General features: G+C 35.8%; 1 protein-coding gene across 6 annotated transcripts in view; it reads right to left on the reverse strand.

The window, feature by feature from the left end:
* DGKB (diacylglycerol kinase beta) overlaps window positions 1–23,056 on the reverse strand; it is a 704,177-nt gene that overhangs the window by 523,512 nt on the left and 157,609 nt on the right. For all 6 annotated transcript variants that reach the window (XM_027102569.1, XM_027102571.1, XM_027102570.1 and 3 more), the window contains one exon: window positions 13,103–13,256. In XM_027102569.1, the coding sequence (XP_026958370.1) occupies window positions 13,103–13,256 (154 nt within the window). The remainder of the gene's footprint in view (window positions 1–13,102; window positions 13,257–23,056) is intronic.

Genomic DNA, 23,056 nt, shown 5'->3' on the forward strand with positions numbered 1-23,056 from the left:
AATAAAATGTACCATTTATTGAATGTAAACTATGTGGCAGGAACCATGCTGGGCACTTGAACATGTATCATTTCAGTTAATTCTCCCATTAACCCTGTGAGGGGAGATTGCATTAATCCCATTTTACAGATGAGAAACAGGCTTAGGGAGATGAACTGCCCAGCGTTTCATAACTAGCAACTTTATCCTTTTTATTCTACACTAATAGCTTATAGATTATTTTTGTTCAAGGCCAATAGTAAGGAAAAGTAAGAAAAACAGTTTACATCTTAATCCAGCACAAATAACACACACACACACACACACACACACACACACACACACACACACACACACACACTAGTAGGTTTCATAACTGTGCCAATGTTTTCTGTGTTAACCTATTCTCTTCTTTTTTACTCCATTCTTAAAATTCTGTCAAAGACCCCTTAAACTGAATTCATTACCCACCATGGGCCACAATTGACAGTTTGAAAAACAATGCTTTACATCTTTCATTTTTTTACCAAAGTCTTCTTTATTTCAAATACATCTCTATGCTTCACATTGATTCCACTTCTGTTTATAGTTATTGAAAAAGATACATATATATATATACACATATTATAAATGGATTTCCTCCCTTAACAAAAGTGTCACTGTATATCTGATACAAACTAACATAGTCACTTTTATAAACCAAAGGCAGAGAACAGAAGACAATCCTGAGCTTTGAAAAGAAAATACCTGACTAATTCTAACTAATCATCTAAAGCCTAGCCAGCTGCAGAAATAAGCAGTTTCAACTTATGATAAAAGACATTTTGGCACTGATCCTTCACATGACCATAACTTCCAGACTCGGAGAACACAGCCCTTGAATTATGGTTGGATAAACTATGACCTAACCCATCCTGCCTGATGAGCTAATCCTCTCTTCTATGCTCCCCGCTTATGGTATTGAAATGATTTAATCAGCTTGATTTAACTCTTTTATACAAAAACTCAGCGTAAAACAAGAATAAAAAGCATGTATCATCACATTCATTTGAAAGAATGCCAAAAGGTATACATTTTCACTTATATATATTCACTTATGATCATTTGTATATATAAAATAAAGGTTATGGTATTTCATTATCAATTTTCATAATATTAAACACAAACATTTGGAAAATATGAGTATCATAAATTTCTGTTTGCCTTTCCTGTATGTAATGTACATACTGAATATGAACATTAATGTATAATTTCAACTTAACACTATTTTTGAACAAGAAACGTTACTATACTAAAATTATTTTGTTTGACAAAATGAGTTGACTATTTGCCATTTTCTGTTCATGAGAGGTTGTAAACAAAAAGTTGTATCATGCACTGAACTGTGTCACAGTTTAACATTTAAAAGAATTTAAAGGTTATTTTAAAAAGAAATTATGGGCATGTATGACAACACACAATGAAAAACTAATCAGTTTTTCCTTAAGTGCAATTTCAGCTAAATTTGAGAGGTAAAACATATACTTTTCGCAATGATTTATAGGGTGCATCAGAGAAAGAAAAATAAAATGTCAATGAGCTTTTCCATAATTACTTTACAACAAAACAATTATAGAGCTGGACCACTAAATCTTGACGTGTTGCGTTGAAAAAGCTCATAGGTTTGTTTCAGCTCCTAACCCCCTACCCTAGATCAGCCCACTTTCTCTTAAGTGGTGAAAATGTTTCCTTATATTTTCACTTAATATTTTGAGAGCAGGCCCTAGGGCCTCAATCTGTCTTCAGAGAGGTTGTTTTTACACCCTATTCTACCCTTTCAAAATTTTTTTTTCCTGTCCCTAAACTTGGCTATAGCTCTTTCCCAGTATTTACCTCCCTCTAGGAAAGTTCACTTCCCAGAAGAAAAGTCCTTTTCCTTTTAAGCAGTTTGTGCTAATGCTTATACAGGACACACACGAGACCATGTAACTGGCAAACAGGACATAGCAAGCCTGGTTTCTAGGCTGCAGCTCCTCAATGAAACGAGATGGTAAATGGAATCTTACACTTCTCTTTAGCAGTAATAGCCTCTGAAGAAGAGGTTCAAAAGTCTACTTCCCTTGGGACTTCCCTGGTGGTGCAGTGGTTAAGAAACCATCTGCCAATGCAGGGGACACGGGTTCGAGCCCTGGTCCGGGAAGATCCTACATGCCCCAGAGCAACTAAACCCATGTGCCACAACTACTGAGCCTGTGCTCTAGAGCCTGCGAGCCACAACTACTGAGCCCATGTGCTGCAGATACTTAAGTCCACGCATCTAGATCCCATGCTCCGCAACAAGCCACCGCAATGAGAAGCCCGCGCACTAGAATGAAGCGTAGCCCCCGCTTGCCACAACTAGAGGAAGCCCCCGCACAGCAACGAAGACCCAACACAGCCATAAATAAATAAATAAATAAATAATTTAAAGAAAAGCTCTACTTCCCTTTAACAAAGGCCATTTTAACCCATTCAAGCATCGGTGAAACTCTCTTTAGAATTGGAACTGCACATGAAGCTAGGTAAAACACAATGTGTTTTTGTTTTTTTGGTTTTTTTGCCTCAAGTGGTCAATATTTAGCTCTGAAGATCATGTGACTGACATCCAAATTTGCAGGTTCTCTGACTTGCTCAAGGCTATGCTTCTTTAAATATTTCCCCACAAAAGTGACCCATATATACCTATACACATATAATATATATTACAAGGTACAACAAAGTACAAAATAAAGTGAAAAATAGGCAAAGTAATTAGAGCCTATTAGTTTTATTAGGAATAATTATCTTGTACTTCGATGGCATTTTTCTGTTTTTATGATTATATATATATATGTATATACACATATATATAAAAACATTATTCTCTTCAAAGTTTTAACTACAAAAAGAGTTAGCGTTAGTCAAACTGAATATTGCCTACGATTATCACATTCTTCAAGCACACGATTTTCATTGTATTCCAATACAGACACTCCATTTCTTAAAACAATGACCTAAAAAGTTTTATTCTAATAGATACTTTTAATTCTAGTCTCAAGGTTCAATTGTTAGCAAATCAGTTTTGGGTACATGTTCAATTACTGCCTCTGCTCCAGTTTATTTTATTTTCAAACACTTGCATTCCAGATAATGAAAACGGTAGCGTTATCTCCACTGTTTCCCTTCATCTATTAAAATGAAATATTCAAAACTGTTATTATTACTATGAAATAATGATACGAATTAAAACTCTAAACTTATAAGGCAATAAAACACTCTGGCAATTTGGTTTTTCCATTTTTTTATACTGGTTCAATTTGCAGAAATTTAACAAGCTTATGAAGCAATTTGTCACATAGTGTAGTCACATATCATACTTCCAATATTCATATTAATAGTCATGATGAGTAGCACAGATAACCAAGAATAATAACAGTTACTTCATATTATCACACATTTCATGATTTTTAGACAACCTTCTAACTATGCTTGTCTTAAAATAATATAATTTTTAAAAAATTTTTTTATGCTTACACAAACCTGCAGCAAGATGAGATAGCCTGGGTAAACTAGATTGTGATTCCTCATAAAATGAGGACAGGCAATGGATACAGTCCTTGACAAGAGACTAGGGCCAGCAAAATCCCTCTAAGAACATCATATGGGTTTCATCTTTTTGGCCACTGGCAAAAACCTGAACAAGCAATTATAAGGAACAGGGCTTGAAGCAGGTCTTTGGGGGTGATGTTCTAGGAGCAGAACAAACTCTGCAAAGGAGCAAGGCTCCTGGCTGTGTGCCAACAACACTGACCCTGCAATTCCATTTGTGAGAGAAAACCATTGTAAAGCAATTACACTCCAATAAAGATGTTAAAAAATAAAATTTTAAAAAAAAAAGGGTGGAAAATCAGAGAGTAAACTACTGATAGTCACATAGCAGCAATCCCAGGAGTTCAGAGTTGAAGACAGGCCATCTAACTCCAAACTTTGAGCTCTTTTCAAAAGCAGTAAAAGGAAGACTTGCTCTATCAGTCCTGTCCAGTAAAATATTCTTCAATGATAGAAACGTTCTATGTACACCTTGTTCAATATAGTAGTATTAACCACATATGGTTGTTGAACACATGAAATGTGGCTGGCGTTTTGACTGAAGAACTGAATTGTTTTAATTGATTGTTAACTAACTTAAATTTAGATTTCAAAGTTACATTGGGCTGGTGGCAACCATAATGCAGGTGACACACTGTCTACAGGCAGAGAATTGAGAGTTGGTTGAATTACTCTGTTTCGTGACTATACCTAACCATGGGAATTAAGCCACCATATATGAAAAGAAGTCATGCTACCAAAATCTGTATATTTGTCACATTAAAAAAAATCCCAATAATACTCCTTAAATTTGACTGTATTCTTTCAGGATGTATGACATCTTAGTGGAAAAAAAAAACTATATTGAATTTGACCTTTATCCTGTGTTTGCAAACTAAAACAGGAAAATGATCTGTTTAATTAATAATGGTAAAAGTTGGCATTCCTAAGGTACCTAATGCATTACGTTTTTGAGTCCCACAATACCCAGTAAGATACATATACTTCTTATCTCCATTTCACATTTGAGAAAACGAAGACCAGTTGTGCATCCACAATTCAAAAGGCAGCCTGATGCGGGATTTCACGCTTTAAGTATAATTTTGTGGGGCTAGAGAGAGAAAAATAAAGCAGAAAAATCTGTCTCCTGCCTCTCAATAAATGATCTTTTGTTTTAAGGGTCTGGTTTTCAAGACTCTTGAGAGTGCATACATTATTTCATAAACCTTTGGAAGGAAATTAGAAATCCTAGCCATGGCTGAGAGCTCTAAATTCATCTTCCATTCAGTTCAGTCCTTGGGCCATTCACTTAATACACCCACGAAAATACATATTTACCAAATCTTTACCTGCATTTTCTTATGGGAAATGGATTATGAATGATTTTTCTTAACTGTGTTTTTTAATAGGTATACAACTAACATATCCTTTATAAACATAAACCTAAATAAATATTAAGGTCCTTTAATATTAGTCATGTAAAACCAGGTTCCAGGCATGTAAAACCAGGTTCCAGGCATTGGAGATAAAGTACTGAACCAAGGAGATGAAAACTCCGATTTTCATAGGGTTTTTCTTCTAGCAGATCAAAGCAAATGCTCAATACCATAGCTCATTTTCTAGCTTGCTACTAAGTATTTTTAGAGCATAACACAAATTAAATAATATTATGATTGATTTGAGTCTCTGTAAAGTACTAAATACCTTATTGCCCTCATGAGGATCTCAAAAACTGTAAATAAGTATTTGTTAACATACTATGCAAAAATCTTAAGATAACACTATCATTTAATATGTAATTAAGATGCAATTCAAAATACAAAACCCCTTTATTTTGGGTCAATAAATTTAATAGCAAAAATGAACACTTTGAAAACCAAAATTTTACTTAGCATATTCAGACAGAACAATAAAGAAACCTATATAATCAAGTTCAGTATATTCAAACCCATTTAATAATTAAAGAGGAGATTTGGGAGAAACTTTTCTTTTACCGACAGTAATTTTATCATCAATGGAGCCTTGAAGTTACAGAGTTTTCTCTGGTTTCAGGGAAGGATTTTTAGGGCTTTCAGGGTTTCAGGATAAAAAATTTATTGGAGTAAAATAATTTTTAGATTACTACTACTACTAATGATGATTAGAAGTCTGAATTTGGTACTATAGAGGCATAAAAAATGTAATGGCTGACATACATAAATGCTTATTGGCCAATGGATAGAAATTCTTGTATCTTTATTTCTAGGGCATTTGTATGTAGGTATATAAGCTGCACAGACTATAATTGTTATTATCAATAAAGCATATCAACAGTGATAAAAGCACAAATATATTTGAAATGCCCTACTGTGTGCCAAGAATCGCCGCATCTCATAGCTACATAAGTCTTGTACTCTGTTCAATTTGTGTTTTATGGAACCTGGCCTGCCCTTGTTTGCATGGTGGAAACTGAAGGAGCTTATTAGACACAAAAGGCCTATAAAGCTACTTTACACTACACACACACACACATACACACACACACACACGCACACACACACACAGACACACACACACACACACATTTTTACTATCCTTAAAACAGTACTGATAAGAGTAATACTTTCTTCTCAGCACAGTTAATGAAGTGTGTTTCCTGGCAAGAACATTCAGTAAGGTCATTTGGCAAAAGAACATTTTCCCGAAGGTTTAAGTACTTCATTTTCATTGCACAATTTTCTGTTCTTAACTTGATTAACTTCCTTATGGACAAAAGGGCATTGTTTCTCCTTTTCTGTCTAAAAAATGCCATTGTGGTATGACTCTCTGGTTGTACAGACAACATGAAAAGAGCTAAACACCATTACTGATATTGTAGCTTCACAGAATTCACTAACCATTGCCACATCAAATGAGCAACGAGAGGGGACCCAAGATAAAGTACCTGAAGTTTTTCAGAGATAGTTTTTATTATTCTCAATCTTAAATATCTTTGGGACTTTTTTTTTTTTTTGCGGTACGCAGGCCTCTCACTGTTGTGGCCTCTCCCGTTGCGGAGCACAAGCTCCGGACGCGCAGGCTCAGCAGCCATGGCTCACGGACCCAGCCACTCCGCAGCATGTGGGATCTTCCCGGACCGGGGCACGAACCCGCATCCCCTGCATCGGCAGGCAGACTCCCAACCACTGTGCCACCAGGGAAGCCCTGGAACTTTTTTATATATCTTTAGCCTCATCTGTCTTCATGATAGCTTCCACACCACTGACAGTGTAATTATTTTCTGGCTTACATCCTTTTCATGGCTCTCCAATTTCTTCTGGATAAAATTCAAAACACAGCATGATGGACAACACTCTCTACCATCGGGTCCTGGCTACCCACCTCATCTCTCCTCCAGTCATGTCATCTGTCCCAGCCCAACTGAGTCAAGGCACAGCCCCAGATCTCTCAAGACTCCCCAGAAGTCTACCTTCCTCCACTCTCTGAAGGCAGTCAGGACTCTAATCCTGCCAGGATTGCTCCCCCAACTCTACCTCCAGGCTGTGCCCAATACTTCCAAGGTCATGACTACTATCTACTCTGGGACCATCAAAAATGACCTTATGACCCTCATCCCAGTTTCAGTCAGTCATGAGAAACCTAGGACTTTCAGTCATCCTCAGCCTTGACCTGCACTTTCTATCTGATTCATTTTTGCCAACAGCATTCATTCCATTTGACGTGCCACAAATTTTTATTTTTAGGAGTCTTTCTCTCACCACTAGAATGTATATGACTATGGGAGGGGTAGCTCTGTTTTGCTCACTGATGTACTCCCAGTAATTTGAATAGTACCTGGCACATTGTAAGTGATCAATAAATATTTTTGAATGCATAAATATTGAATGTCTTAAAGTTTGTGCACTGTCCTTTGATGGGACATGATTTTAAGATTTAAACAGAAATTGTATATGTTGCTTTCTCTTCTTGGAACTCCCTTCTAATCCACTCCTTCCCATCCCTCCCACTACCTCTACCTGGATAATTTCAATTTATGGTTAAAATCTCAGTCACATGCTCCTGACACACACAGCACAGCACTTGTTTTATTGTAGTAAAACTGACCACCTATCTGTTTTTTTCCCTGACTCTAAAGCATCCTCAGCTTTCTTGTGGAATTCCTGGCACATAATGTGTTTTTAAAAATGAATGGTTGGATGCATAAATTAAGGAAATAATAAAATGAATAATTAAATGGTACGACTGGTCAATTCACTACATGATCTGATTTAAACGGTGCTAGGAAAATCTTCTCTTTGTGTGCTATAAAACAACTAATAAGAAATAACAAAAACTCTTACACTGACCTATGGTTAATAAAGGATGTTCCTATTATAAAGTCAATGTCTTGTACATTGGGGAGCCCAACAGGAATATATAGTATGAGTGTCTGAACCAGTTAATAAATCACATCACATTCTCTTCTAATTGCCATATTCTTAGAGAAAGTAATTGTTATTAATAACTGCTGTTAATTGCTATCCTACACAAAAAGGAAAACAATTTAGCTGAAGAGGTTTAATTCCAGGAGTTTCTGTGTGACAACTGTCAAAGGTGGGATTTGGAGAGAGGCAGGGATGTCCCAGCTAATCTACAAGAGGCAGATGGTGGGACTTTAACAAGGGTGACAGGGTTGCTTCCCAGCTACACTCTCTAGGTATCCCATCTTACCGATCACTGCATCCATAGCATGGTACACAGCATATGCTCTTGAATTAAAATGAAGCATTAGCTGAGACCTGAAGGAGCTGGGTTTTGCTGTGAAATAAGGGCAGAGGGTACATCATGCAGAAAAGCCCAGAGTCCTGAGTAAGCACAGCAGGTTTTAAGTCACAGCAAACAGTTGGATATGAAAAGAATCTGGGTGCATGGGGCAAGGAGACAGAGAATGAGGACGGTAGGCAGACTCTATATGCTGCATGGCATTGGCTTAATGCTATGGAACTCAGATTTTATCATCTTCTTAACTGCACTGTCCAGGCCCTGGAGTCTCTGTAAGGTCACTTCAGGAGGGGGTGTCTCCAGAGGCAGGGGGAAGGCAGAGTGACTAGGACTCCCTGTACTCAGACCTCTCCTGCACCACCCTCAAAGCAAAGTAACTCTGCTTTAATCGGCTTTAAATATCAAGGATTTATGTTTACTTGGGAAATAAAGGTTTAAAAAACATTCCACAAGGTGATTGTGAAAGTCCGCACTTGGGAACCCATGAATAATATCATCAGGCTTCTGTGTTAGAAAGAACATTTTCCAGATGGGAGGGCAGGGCCTGGCTGGGAGTCATGCTAATTGATAGTCTAGGACACAAACAATGATGTATCAAACTGACACAGGCAGAATGTTTGAGAAGAAGTTACAACGAGTAATAGCATTTTGTGATTAACTAAACCTAAGTAGTGAGGCAGTGAAGGGTAGGAAGGGTCCAAGATTTTAGGGTAGGGAAATTGATAAATACTCAGGTTCCTTTCAACCAGAAAGAAGATAGGAATAGAAGCAGAGTTGGGTAGAATATAATTATTTGACTTTCCAATCCACTTAGTTGGACTCCTTATGGAACACTCACTCACATGAAGGGCTCCATCTGGAATATAGTAATATGCATTCTCTGTGAGCTGAATAAACCGTTTTGGGTTGTGTGGGAAACAATTGAGCATTTTATTTTAGACAGCACCTGTTTTTTTGTATGATGTGAAAAAAAATGGCATCTGTTGAGAGTGAGGGGAAAGATGAATAAACTAAAGGAGGTTTAAAAAGTTTAACCTGATTGATCTAGGAGACAGTATCAAGAATAAATACTTTTCAGAACAGATTTTTTTAAAAGCTGAAGAGGTGTTAAGGTCATGTTAATACAGGGTGTTAGGAATGTGTAGTGACAAGAACCTGCATGCATATTTATGAGATTTCTCCCTGGTTATGCTCAGTGTGCAAATAGCAGGGACTGAAATATGGGATCATAACAGTGATCCATGGTTGAGGGTTTGTGAGCCACTTGCGGAAAAAAAAAAAGGATTCCAAATAATTAAACATTTCTGTAAAGATAATGGTTCAAGTGATAGATTCTAGGGATGAAGGTAAGATCAGAAATTGGTTGTTGGACTAGCAGAGAGGTTTAGGATTAGGGATTTGGGATTTACAATGAAGCAGAAAAAGTTATAAGAAAGCTGGAAAGATGGTATAGTGGGGATATATTTAAAAACTAAAAGACCAACATGGGAACAGCAGAATTAATCATCTTATATTTAAATAGGGGATAAGAGGCACTTAACGGAAACAAAATGTTCCAAAACAATACATAATCCACTACATGAAATGCCAGATGGATCATTAGGTTCAACAAAACACAACTACATACACACTCATAACTTTTATACCTATTTATAATTATTTTTAAATGTTTTATTCTATAAAAACTAAATGCTTTACTTTTACCAAATATGTGATCATTGTTCATTAACAAGAATAACATTTTTTTCCTTTTAAAAAGTTCGTCTTCTTATTGAGAAACCTTTATCGTTCAATTGATGTACAGACTCAAGAATGGCTACCATATTCCTGATGGTAATGTGGTAATGAAATATGTGAACTCTCAGAGCAGATAAACAAAGCAGATTATATAGCACCTCTTTATTCAAAATTAATTTGTAATTTTTTTCAACCACAAATACATCTTCCGTAGATAACTTAGATTATTGCAAAGCAAGTTTCTAGGAATAAAAATCTATTTATCTTTCAGTTTCTGAGTCAAGGCTACCCCAGGCCTTGAAAATTTTATTACTGTCCAGGGTTCCTTATTTCCCAGAATAAAAACCACTATCAAAGGTAATTCTGAAAATACACAGGATGAGAAACAGTCCTACAAAGGACACTATGCACCTATGTCTTAAAATGTGGAGGCCACGCTTTGAAAAGGCATCACAGTTTAATTTATTATTGCTGCATGAGGGTTACGCAGCCTATCTTACAATTCCTTTCAAGTAGGTCTATGCAGGATGTGTGAGTGTCCCAAAAGAAGTACAATTTGTTATTCCTTATTTTTTTTCCCATTTTGAAACATGGTTTGATCTCTACTCCTTGTAAATTTGGTATCTTCTACATAGTACTTACTATGTGCTATCTGAAGAAAAGAGGGTTTAAGGTTTGAATTTCTTATAAAACTACCAAAGTAATTAGATTGTCTCTTTCCTCCAAGTGTGACACAATTAGTCTGAGTCTGTTGACTCAGAGAGACAACATATCAAAAAATGTTCCCCCTTCTTCCTCAAGACAGTATTTGTCTTCTTAAAGAAGACAGTGTTTCCCACGAACAGTATTGCTTCCTGTAAATTTAAATAAGGGACAACTTTGTTATTTCTAAGGAACATGCAATCCATTTATAGCATGAAATGGAGAACACAGAAGTTTTCATTTCTAGATCCAAGTAAAACCCTGTCTCATATAAAAATTTTCAGCCCAGAACACTTGTAAGCTCTGAAACCACACTTTAGGACAAACTAAACGGAACTCATTCAGAGAAAACAGCAAGTGTGGGGAGTCCTCTCAGTTCATGGTATAAGGGGAATCATTCCAGGAACAAAAAATATTTGATGGGTAGTTAAAGGTTATAAGCATATTAATTGCTCTATATTTTGAAGGGATCATCTGTTTTAAAAAGCTTGGACCAACATGTGATTGCTCGAGGAAAAATATTTTACTCCATTAACTGAAAGGGAAGCAGCACAACGTAAGGCTTAATAGTGTGGCCTCTTCATCAGATTGCCCAAGTTTTGTTTCTGGCTCAAACACCCATTTCTTAATTATATGTTTTAAGCTTTTTATTTATTACAGTGCTAATTAGTAAAATTCTCCTGACCTCTTTACCCACACTTTGATATTCTATGTTGTGACGCTAGGACGGGAAGTCTCGACCAGAGGCTCCCACGGGATACTTAATCCCCTCTCAGGGGATCTGTAAGGTCAAAATGCTATCAGTGATGATTCTGAGATATCATTTGCTTTTTTCACTCTCATTCTCTCATGGGTGTACAGTGGACTTTTCAAGGGGCTACCTGACATGATATGGCAACACAGCAGCGGATGTGGTTATTCAGCTGTCTTCTATGAAGTTGGATGTTAGTCATTTGCAACAGTGTGAAATAATGTCAATCTTCTCACTAATTTTTTTTTTTGTTTTTGAAAATAGTCATTTTTCATAAAGATGTTATTTTTGTCAACATCTGAGGGGACGATCATTGTAATTTCTAGACTGTGTCATCTTTAATATGGTAAATAGAAATAAATATCACCCATATAAACAAGAGCATCTTGGGGTCCTCAATAATTTTCAAGAGCCTAAAAGAGTCCTGAGATCAAAGAATTTTGGAAACACTGCTGTAGACTATATTTCTCCATTGCCAGATGGAAACCTGTTGGGTTCACAGGGGGCACTAGAGAGACAAGAGAAGGGAGGAGGGAGAAGGGACAAGTTCCTGCTGGTCTACCTGCACTTATCTGTTAGATCTCTCCAGCATCTCACCGTCCCAGCATCTGGTGCCAGTAGTAAGGCGCTCTAGTCTCGTGGCAGCTTACTGCCACACCAAGAAGGCGCAGTGAGCTCCCGCAATTCAGTCCTGCACAGACCATGGTGATGCTGTAAGAGGTCTGACTTCCAGGGCTGCACACTCCTCCCTGAGCTCCTGAGCTATCAGAGCCAATCAGGAAGGATCCCCTCCACAGGAGTCTGACAGTGAGACCTGCCAGGCAACACCCACCCCCCAACTCTGCCTCCCAGCTCCTAGAGGTCCTCCTTCCAAGCTTCTGGGTTTTGAAGACACCAACCCAGGGGAGGCATCTGCTTCCTGTGGTTCTACCTCAGTGTGTCTCAGCGCTCATCTTCACTTTTTCAACTCTCCAACACTGTTTAACCAGTTTCCTGTTGCACATTTTCTAAAGTAATATAGTGAGATTTCTATTTTCCTGACTGTGTGGAGAGTGATACAATTAGTGACAGGTAGTAATGCATTAGGCATCTCTAAAAAGCTACACCTAATGAGAGAACCAACCATCTCTATGGTGACAAACTGAATTAAGTATCTAAGAGAAAACTCTAAACTCTGTTCTGAGTTTACAAATCTAAAAATGTGAAAGTATATTGGTAATTTGAACAAATGATATTAAATACTATGTTTTTACATAACTTCCTTGTGACTACATATATTTTATATATATATATATATATATATACACACACACACGCATATATATATATTCCAGTCATTTAAAAGAGCACTTTCCTATATTTGATGGAAGTATCTCTTAAAATTATTACCTAAACATAGACTTCTAAGACATTGAAATGACAAGTGATGAATAATGATAAAGTATATTTTCTCTAACGTTTAGTTGCACAGTCTTAGTATGAAAGGATAAATCCTGCAATAAAGGTAATTTTTAAACAAATCATCTCAGCTTACAGAGAACTTATAATGATTTTTCCCTTTGAGGTTTTTGCATTACATACATTTTTAAAGTAAATAATTAAACTTACCACCTGAGAGGAGAGCAGGCTTACTTTTTACCATTGGACTAGAATGAGGAAACTTGTTGCTAAATGACATGAAAAGGTGTGTTGTGAAATCATCAGGAAGCTCGGCTTCCAGGAATGTCTTCATAAATAGCTTGAAACCTTCAAAATCTATTGTCTGGAAAAAAAATTCAAACATATATTTTAAGACTCAGCCAATGTTAAGATTCTGTGCTATGCTCAAAATCATTAGTAGGAGACATGACCTCAAACATTCTTAAATCCAAGTCTACAAAAGGAAGGTAACTATTTGAGAAGTAAATCCGGCAGTCAGTCCTAGGTTGACACTGGTTAGTAGATTTGTATGTCTTACCTGAAATAATGGAGCAGGAAAACCAGGAGCTTTTCACTCAGACATCTCTATTTCCACAGTATCTGTGTGACCTTAACATTTTTACTCTTTGAAACTTAATTTCCTCCTCTGTAAATTGAGTATAATATTCCCAATCCCGTAAAGTTGTTATGATGATTAAATCAGACAATTATGTGAAGATGCCAATGGAGAGTCATGAATACTCAGAACGAAAGGTACTTCTCTCATCTCCCTTCTTTGTCTGAACATTGTTTTCGACAATTGGAGAAAGTGGTTGACATGAAAGTTTCACCCTAACACCAAGACGAATGGATATAAAATTCTAAAGTGAAATTCTAAATCTTCCTATGCAGATTTTCAAAGAAATCTACTTCACGATCCATGCTTACTCTTACTCATTGCAGGACTATAAAAGCGTAGACATTTACATGCAAAGAACCATTGCTACTTTGGGAATCTCCATGTCCACTTGGGGAAATGGTGATGGGAGCCATTTCTATCCTCAAGTTAATGAGAGGATTTCACAGGAGCTACTAGGAGAGCTTGCTTTCTCCAAGTAAATGAGGACAGTGGGCCAGGATCTGACTCCTGCCTGGGAAACTGAGGACAAGGCTACAGGTACTTGGGACAAAGACAAGAAAATGGTATTGTACTGGGCTTGGCCAACCCTCCTTGTGACTGCAGGGACAATAATGCATAAACGTTGCCTAGGAAATAGCTGTAGACCTCATGGAAGAGAAGGCCCCTGGAGCTGTGCTGGATACTATCCAGTAGGCCATTTGAAGGGACTAGGAAACCTACAGAGAAGAAACTGAGATAAAGCCACATCTGTCCAGATCAAGAGACTGCAAGCGCTATAGGCTTCATAGGAAGCCCCTGAAGGGCACTTTTTTTATTACCCAGTTTAACGTAACTGACATGAAACTAAAAATAAGGAAAAAATAAAACTTGGCAGATTAATGCTCCTAAATTTTTACAGAATCCTGGCAGAGGAGAATAAAATTAATTCCATAAACTGATATTTTGGATACAAAAAGTCTATTTTTCCTATGTAAAAATATTGGGATAAGGTGGTAGAGAACAACTAATTTTATTATTGTACTGTTTTGAATAAACCTAAAAGGGAATCAGACATACAGGGGTATCATTAGGAGAAAGTAAATTTTTGCAGATTAGATCGCATGCCCTTTAAGTATATGTACTGTGTATGCTTTTGTACCTAACATAACCTCAAGCTAATACAAAACAAAACCAAAAACGTCACTTTACTTATTAATGGTTCCAAGACTCTGTCTACAACTTAATCTGACATTTTTGGTTAAACTTAGTCTTGTTTTGCTTATTAATTCTCAGAAGGGCACTTCAGATGTTTATATTGGTGGCGGTGAAAAGACTTCATTTCCTTCCATATTTAATGAATCACCTCCACCACAGAATATTGTAAATTCTACTAGAGGACTGAACCACAAAACTAAAAACTGTGAATAATATGAATATATAAAGAATAGCATCAATTAGCAGAAGTACTTTCAAAAAGCAAATTGCCACAATGAATGAAGCCAAGGTTTCAAAATACACAAATGAGGCCAGAAGCCAGACTAGTATATCGAAATAAGTTGCCTTGAGCTGGGCACCTATTCTTACTAATAGGATTCCTCAGGATGGCGTATCAAAAGAGAAGTAATCCACACTCAGCTGGATGAGTGACCAACACTTGTCAATAATCTTCAACATGTAAGAAGGTCTATGGGGAACGCAGGAGTTAATGCTATATGCAAAGTTATAGGAAATTTATATGGTAAACATTCACAAGCATTGTGATTAAAATCAAAGTTACTTATAGTTGCTTTTCTTCCTGTACCCTTTTGTAGTCAGTCAGCACTGTGTTTGGAAACATAACAGATGACAGAGCATGGTTTTGAAGTCAGACTACCTAGATCAACTCTCAGATCCAACACTTTCCAACTGTGTGACAGTGGGCAATTTATTAAGTTCTCTGTGCCTCAAATTCTTCATCTATAATACCAACCTCTTGATCTGTTAGGAAGAATTCCAAATGGTATTTGACGAATGGGCCTTAAAACCATATTAACTTAAATGTTTCCATTTGCATTTAACAAATCATTACATGGTTCATTGTTTTTTGGTGGGTGTTTTTTAAAATTGTCGTTGTTTACTTGTTTTTCACTTTTTTTTGTTTTGTTTTTTGAGAAACCAGGTAATAAAATGTGAACAAAGACTATAATTGCTGAAAATTTTTTCTCTGAATCTTCCTTTACAATAAGATTATATTTTAAAACAATTATTTCAAGCCAAGGGTTTGACGTGGGAGCAGGAAAACAACAACAACTAACCAAACAACCAACCAAAACAAAAACAAGGACTCCAGAATAAAACGATTTTGTTTCATATTCCAATACCTCCACTCACCACCTGAGTGATTTGGGGCAAGAAACATACTTTCTCTTTTTAATGAAAAATCTGCCACATCTCAAGCGTGATAACCCACATAGGACCTCCTTGAAATTGGTGCTTGTGATTTCATGATGAAAACCAGAAAAATAGACAACCAAAAGGAAGAAGTGAACTTAACGCATGACATCCCTCTTAATAAGGAATACATTTCTCCTTGGTCCTTCTTTTTTCAGATCTCAGGAAAACTTTCAGAATTTTCTCCAGTGTTGTAGCTCTCCCTTGCTCAGCAATCAAAAAATAGCTTAGTTTTATTATCTGACATCACTACACCTTAATTTCCTCCATATAAGATCAACTGTTCAGCATTGCTGCCTAAACGTAATAATAAATTGACGTAAAGCACTTAACGCACCCTTGGACACATAGGATGTAAAAGAAATAAAATAGTAAAAGAAAAAAAGGAATAAGTAAAAAGAAGCACTTGTTTGAGGTTAGATGGGTTTTTTCATTATCTTAATTTTCCCACCTCTTTATTGGTCCAAGAAACTAGAATTTCATTGCATTTTTCCAAATCTAACCCTCTGTTTTTGGGGTCTTAGATATTTTGCTGTAATTTTTCTGTCTCAGGCAACATTGGCAAATTACTGCCTTCAGAAAGCAAGTCTTTAAAAATAGATTATCTTACTTTTAAAAAAATAAAAACTTATCATAGACATAAGAATAGAATAAAGATTTCCCTAGTTCTTAAATGATTTCCATGAGATGATGTCATCCTATTCATGACTGAAGTTTTACTGATGATGTCAACTTTTTCCTCCAACTTCTTTACATTACTGGTGGCAGCAAACTTTCTTTCTCTTACATTTCCTGTCATTACACACAGCTTAAAATGCTGCAAACCCCAAACTTCTTCAGAGCCAAAAGGCAGCTGCTTCAGTGTTTCAGATTCAGTGAGGAATTAATCTTCAATGCCTTTACTGGTTAACCCATTTTTTTCTTATTAGCAAAAGATTTTCCAATCTTTTCTAAAATTCTATGCTGTCCAAAGTACCAAACATTTCTGTAAGTGGATAATGTCCTCAATCTATACATTTTCCTTATCTCATGATTTAGCAGAATATCTTGAAATTTAAGTATCTTATTTTCTACTGCTATCATCTAGCAGCATTAGCATTGGTTTTTGAAGACTGTGACCTTTAAATAGAATGAGATCATTTATATGCATAGCAATCGAAACACTAATGAAAAAAGTAGGGTCAGGCAATTGAATGAGTGTTCAAAAATCGAACTGGCTGTAAGCTCAAAGACAGATACATCAAATGATGTTTAAAATTTTGAAAACTGCTTTTTCATTTTTTTTTTCCTGAAGGAACAGGCACAGACTATTTAGGGAGATAACACAGAGAATCTGTAAAGAATACAAACTTGGGAAGCTGCTCAGATGTTGTTGCCAAGTTGGCACAAACCCAAAAACACATTTCTATATGCCTTTCATTACTATATCTGACCATCTGGTTTCTTGGTGTTTAAATCCCTGCTAATACTAAAGAAATAACTCCAGTATTCATCCAAGTAGATTCAAAGTGAATGAAAATAAATGTCGTCATTCTATCATTACTTTAATTTATTTTGGCAGTCTTGGGATGAAGATTTTCTCATATTCAGCAAATGTTCATCATGCATACATCCACTTTGTACTGGGCTCTGTTCTCAGTGGTGTGGTAAAAATGTTACTGATATATGCAAAACTCCTTCCACCAGGAGGCTTATCTTCTAATGAAGGGAATAAGAAAAAATCCAAAATAAACAGGATAAAAGTACAGTGTCTGAAGGTATTAAATGTTGCCTAAAAAAATAAAGAAGGAAATGTTTATATATGGGGGAGGGGTGCTTACAGTTTTAAATCTGAGGACTAGGAAATGAGAATTGGTTCTTTGAATAAAGATTTAAATGAGATGAGGGAGAGAGCTTCGTACATATTTGGAGAAAGAACATTCCAGATCAAACAGGTGGTGCGAATATCCTGAGGTATTAAGATGGTCCTGTTGTAGAGGATTTGCTGTAGGAGCTAGTGAGGAAAAGCAGGGGTCCCGAGCAGGACTGAGGGAGGACTAGAGAGATAGGATCTTTGGTGGTGTGTGGATGGGGGCTGATCCTGTAACATGTACTAGACAGTCAATAAAGCATTATGGTTTTAAGGTAGAGATGAACAGTTACTGGAGGGATTGCAGCAGGAGATCACATGGTCTAACACATTTTAACAGGATCATATGACCATAATAGGATCATAAGACTCTTTTATATAATAGGATCATTTTATATAATAGGATCTTATAACTTTTATATCACACAAAAGATTGTCCAATTTTCACACTTTCTAACAAACTTGTATACACAGCTGATTAATAAGTGATCTTTAAAAGAAAAAAGGAATCGTTGAACTATTATAGATTAAGGTACTAGCTAAAACCATTCACAAAGAAATGACTTTAATTCATTTACCAGCAAGTATGGACTGAGTACCTGCTATGTGTACAATACTGTTGGCTACTGGGCAAAAGAACTCTGATCAAATGAGGTAGGCAGTGACTTAAATTAGAGGCTTTCTTTCACCATTTCCATTTCAATTCTGCTGTCTAATTTATATCATTAACTAATTATATTAAATTGAACATTGATGTAAAGGTCACTGAACCAAAGTATATAAATTAATATGTAGCATGGCTAACTTCCTGAGATTTCAAATACATATTTTTTTATATTAAAATACTTTCAGAAGAAAACTGTGCACTTTAAATGTCTCATTGTTTATGCTTATTTTGTATTGCAATTTATTGTTCATTACTTCAAATTTCAGAGAGCTCCTTGATAGTCTCCTAAAACTGCCATGGAGAAACTTCTGTTAAAGATAAAGAGTGAAAGTGAAAGTGTGAATTTCACATTGGATTTTTAAAGCTTAGTTTTGGCAAATGAAATTATTTTTACTACCTCAGAGGCGCATAATTTATTAGTTGTACTTGTCTTTACCTAAAACTAACATTTATTAAGTCTCAGTAAAGAGAAAATTAGAAACATGTTTTTCAGTAAGACGATAAATGGCAAGAATAACAAACAATGCTACTCCAAGTTATTTTAGTAATTATGAAATACAAATAATGGATTAGAAGAATTTTAAGCAGATTATTTTTATCGTGATTTTCAGTATATCTTGTGATCAAGAGTCTGTATCCAACTACATTTTGTACTTAGCAGGAATCCGTCCTACTTTCACAGAGTAGGACGTTGTCTTGCCTATGTTTCAGTGCTGTCACTAGAACTGCTGTGAGCTGTTACTGAGGCACACACCATATGCTCTAAAAGTTATTTCTCCTCAAAAACTCAATAAAGATTTTGGGAACAACTATGCATATATAATTTTCATTAACAATGTCAGTTTTTAATGACTGCTTACTTGCATCTTTATTTTGAAAGAAAATTTCCAAAGGGAGTTCTCTTAATGAAGGTATGTGTGCAGGCAGAATTACAAGTATCTCTTCTTCCCTGCTAGACTATAAGATCCAACACAACACTGCATCACATAGTGCTTAAAATAGTGTCTTTTACATTGTAAGTCCTCCTTATATAGTTGAAGTATGGACACTGGAATAGCAAAAAAAGAAGAAAAAAGTAGCACAATTTCACTCAATTACCTCTTTGTAGGAAATCTAGCAACAAAGAAAACTGATTCAGGTAGGATGGTAAGAATTTGTGAAATAGAATAAATAGAAAAAGCTTCTGAGCAGGAATATACTGTTTCACTTAATAAATCTCAAATGAGATTATTTTAAAGTATAATAGCATATGGTTATATATTTAATGTTGTAGATTAAAATAAAATAAAATCAATAAAACTAATGGTAACAAAATAACCAAAAATTTGGAATGGTTTCAAATATATACTATCCTATAAATTCTATTCTTTCTAATCCATCAAGGCCCAAATATACCAGGGTTATTATTGGGAGAAAAATCAAGATGGGAAGGTATAGAAGGCAGACTAGGAAATACTCAGCCAGCACGTGAGAGTGAGGGATTGACATTTTACAACTGGGTAAAGACTTAAGAATTCAGGGCTTAAGAATTCCCTGAGTTGAAGCATTTTGTCAGCAATTTGAAAATATATTTAATAGTTTGACACTTTTTGATAGCAAAGATCATCTTAACCATTTCTATTTCTCCCACAGGTCCAGATACAATATCCAGTATATAACATACATGCAATAAATGCATTTGGGACGCAACCCAATTATTTTTGTTCCAAGTGCTTTTCTCACTTTCTGTATATTTATCTGTCACCAGTGCATGCTTTTATGCCAAACTCTTTCTTAAAGCCTCCAATATCTCCTTTTAATCTTCATAGATAGTGATACACTCTATTATCCATAAGTGGAAAAATAAAATTAGGTGTTTGCTTAATATGTTTGTTGCATATAATGGAGACTCTCTAAATGTTATTGTGTTCCAGGAACCGCACTAAGTATTAATATGTTATGTGTATGCTATACTTCAATCCTCACGATAACCCCTTAAGTAAATGCTACTACCACTCCTATTCTATAGACAGAAAGCTGAGGCTCAGAAAAGTCAAGCAAATTGCCCAAAGCCAAAAGCTCCTAGTTAGTGCCAAGGACCTAAATATTTCTGACTTCAAAGGCTACTATGTTATAGTTAATCAAAGTATAATTCTATAGACAGATTTTGATTTTTCAATATTCATACCTAGTACAACTGGTTTATCACCGTCAAATGTATCGACTAGTGTATCAATAAACTAGCCATTAGAGAAAAAAGGGAAATAAAATAAAGTATAAAAATAAAAAGTAATGGCATAACTACCTCTACTCAGTTCCACAATCTTGAAAACTGAGTTGACTGTAACTCTTTTTGACATACTAAGTGTAACCTATTACTTTTTTTTTTTTTTAACCTATTACTTTTGACCATATATCTGCAATGTGTTCTAACTGTGCCCCCGGCCTCTATTACAATCCCAAATGCCCTCCCAGTTTTTATCATTTGATTGGACTGCTTCAATAACTCATACCTGGTCTTCTCTTTAACTTAAGCCTGTTGTTCACATTGGCTTTAGAAGTATTTTCCTAAGTGGAAAATTTAACTCGTTGATCTTAGGAATATCATTCATGATTTCCTTTACCTATTAAAAAAACCCTTAAAATCCTTAGACACTCTAGGCCTTTCTACCTAAATCTCTAGATTGATTTTCCCCTAATATCCTTAAATGTACTTCTGTTCAAAAAAACTATTCCTATTGATGAAAACACACAAACAGAAACAACATACAAACCTTAAGATAAGTTTTAGTTGTAGTAAGCACCTAAAGAGTTTGCTCTACTTGTCCCTGAACAAGTGAAAAAGATCACCTGAAGATCCCAGCGTCACTTTTTCTCTAACCTGATTTTTAACTCATATAAATTATTTAATAAATGTTATGAAAGAAATGAAAGAGCGACCTACACAGAATGTTTAAATATTGCATATCAAAGTTAGCTGTTATGATTAAACTCAGGAGAGTTACTAGTTTATTTTTTAAATTATTCAACCTTGTTTTTAAAACTCATCTGTAGAGAAAGCAATTGGAAGCAATTAGTATAATTATATTTTATATACCCTAAATATTTACCTATTGTTAAATTTCTGTATATTTATTACAGAACACTAAGGGAGAAATGGATCAACTGTGACATATCAACTGTAACAGATATCACCTAGCCACGTGAAGCAGTCAAATCATTAATCCAAGTTTTCGATTTAGGATAGATATAGCAGATGGTCCGTTCTCAAATTCTAGATGTTTTCAGAGATATAAAATAGTTTGTTTTTTTTTGTAAATGTTGAGATTTGATCCTCAGTGCAATTAAAAGAAACCTGCAAGAAGTTATTCAACTTGATTTGTTTAATTATGACATAACTAATTAATCTCATAAGTATCCATGCAAATATTTTCTCAAATTGTTGGATGTGGTTCCATTCTATGCAAGAGCAATTCTCTGAGTATCAAGGCATAAAAACTGAAGCAACATGGCGAAATAAAAGTTACTATGTATTTAACAATAAGTAATGCACAGGCAAAATAGGGTTAATAACAATTGTAGTGGCATTTTATTCTTCAATTTGCTGGTACGTTTTCAAAACTGTTCTGGTTGTAGCTTTGATAGGAGCAGGAAGATGACTGAAATTGTGCTGATAGTAATAGGGAAGAGAAGCAGAAATACTGGTTAACATGTTACATCCATTCCTTGCTAACTAATTGTCCTGGCATTTATGCAGTTGTGAGAGGTGGAGCAAATACAACAGACACCATAACTACTGCCAGGACAGCGCTCTGGATTGCAACCAGGCCTGATAGGGGAAGCAAATCCCATGTCATGTCCTCCACTCATATCTCACGGTAGAAGGAAATTAATTTAGCGTTGGGAAAGACATCAGAGTGACAGCGTTATATTTACTACTTTATAGATGAGGAAAGTGAGGCTCTGAGAAAATCAAGGTTACAGGATTGGTTGGGGTGTGTCTCAGATATTCTCCCTTTCACCTTTCATAAATTTTCCAGAACTTTCATATGAAATCGTGTTGCTCCTTACAGCGTGATTCACAGCCACTGCCTCAAAACATCAATGGAACACCTGGCAGACAGAGACTTAAGTATTTTGCATATACTTTAGAATTTAACCCTTTTAACAACTCAGTAGAGACAATACTCTCTTCATTTTATAGGTGAACAAACTCAGGCTAGGAGAGATGAAGTAACTTGTCCAAGACCTGCTCATATGTGGCAGATATGGATTTGAACTCAGTTCAGTTGGAAACCTAAGACCCCTAAGACCACGTTTTCTCTGTTATACTTTCCAGGTGCTTTCTTTAATGGTAAAGGTTGAATTTGGTTCTGGAAGTACAATTATAGCTTACAATACAAGGGTGTTTATATCATTGCTAATAATTATAATAGTGTCAATACCCTTGTTAAAGACAGTTAAAATATACATTAGGCAGCAGCACTACAAAATGTAGGTTCTCAAATCCCAGGTTTCTTATTAAGGGGTTGAAGCAACTCACTTGTCTGAATAACACAAACCCAGTACAGAGTACTGAGTACAAAGATAGAGTACGCCCAGGGAGCTATGAAAATTTAA

This window comes from Aethalodelphis obliquidens, unplaced genomic scaffold (assembly GCF_003676395.1).
Source record: "Aethalodelphis obliquidens isolate GAN/ISIS:26980383/991018 unplaced genomic scaffold, ASM367639v1 scaffold5, whole genome shotgun sequence".
Classification (NCBI taxonomy): Eukaryota; Metazoa; Chordata; class Mammalia; order Artiodactyla; family Delphinidae; genus Aethalodelphis; species Aethalodelphis obliquidens.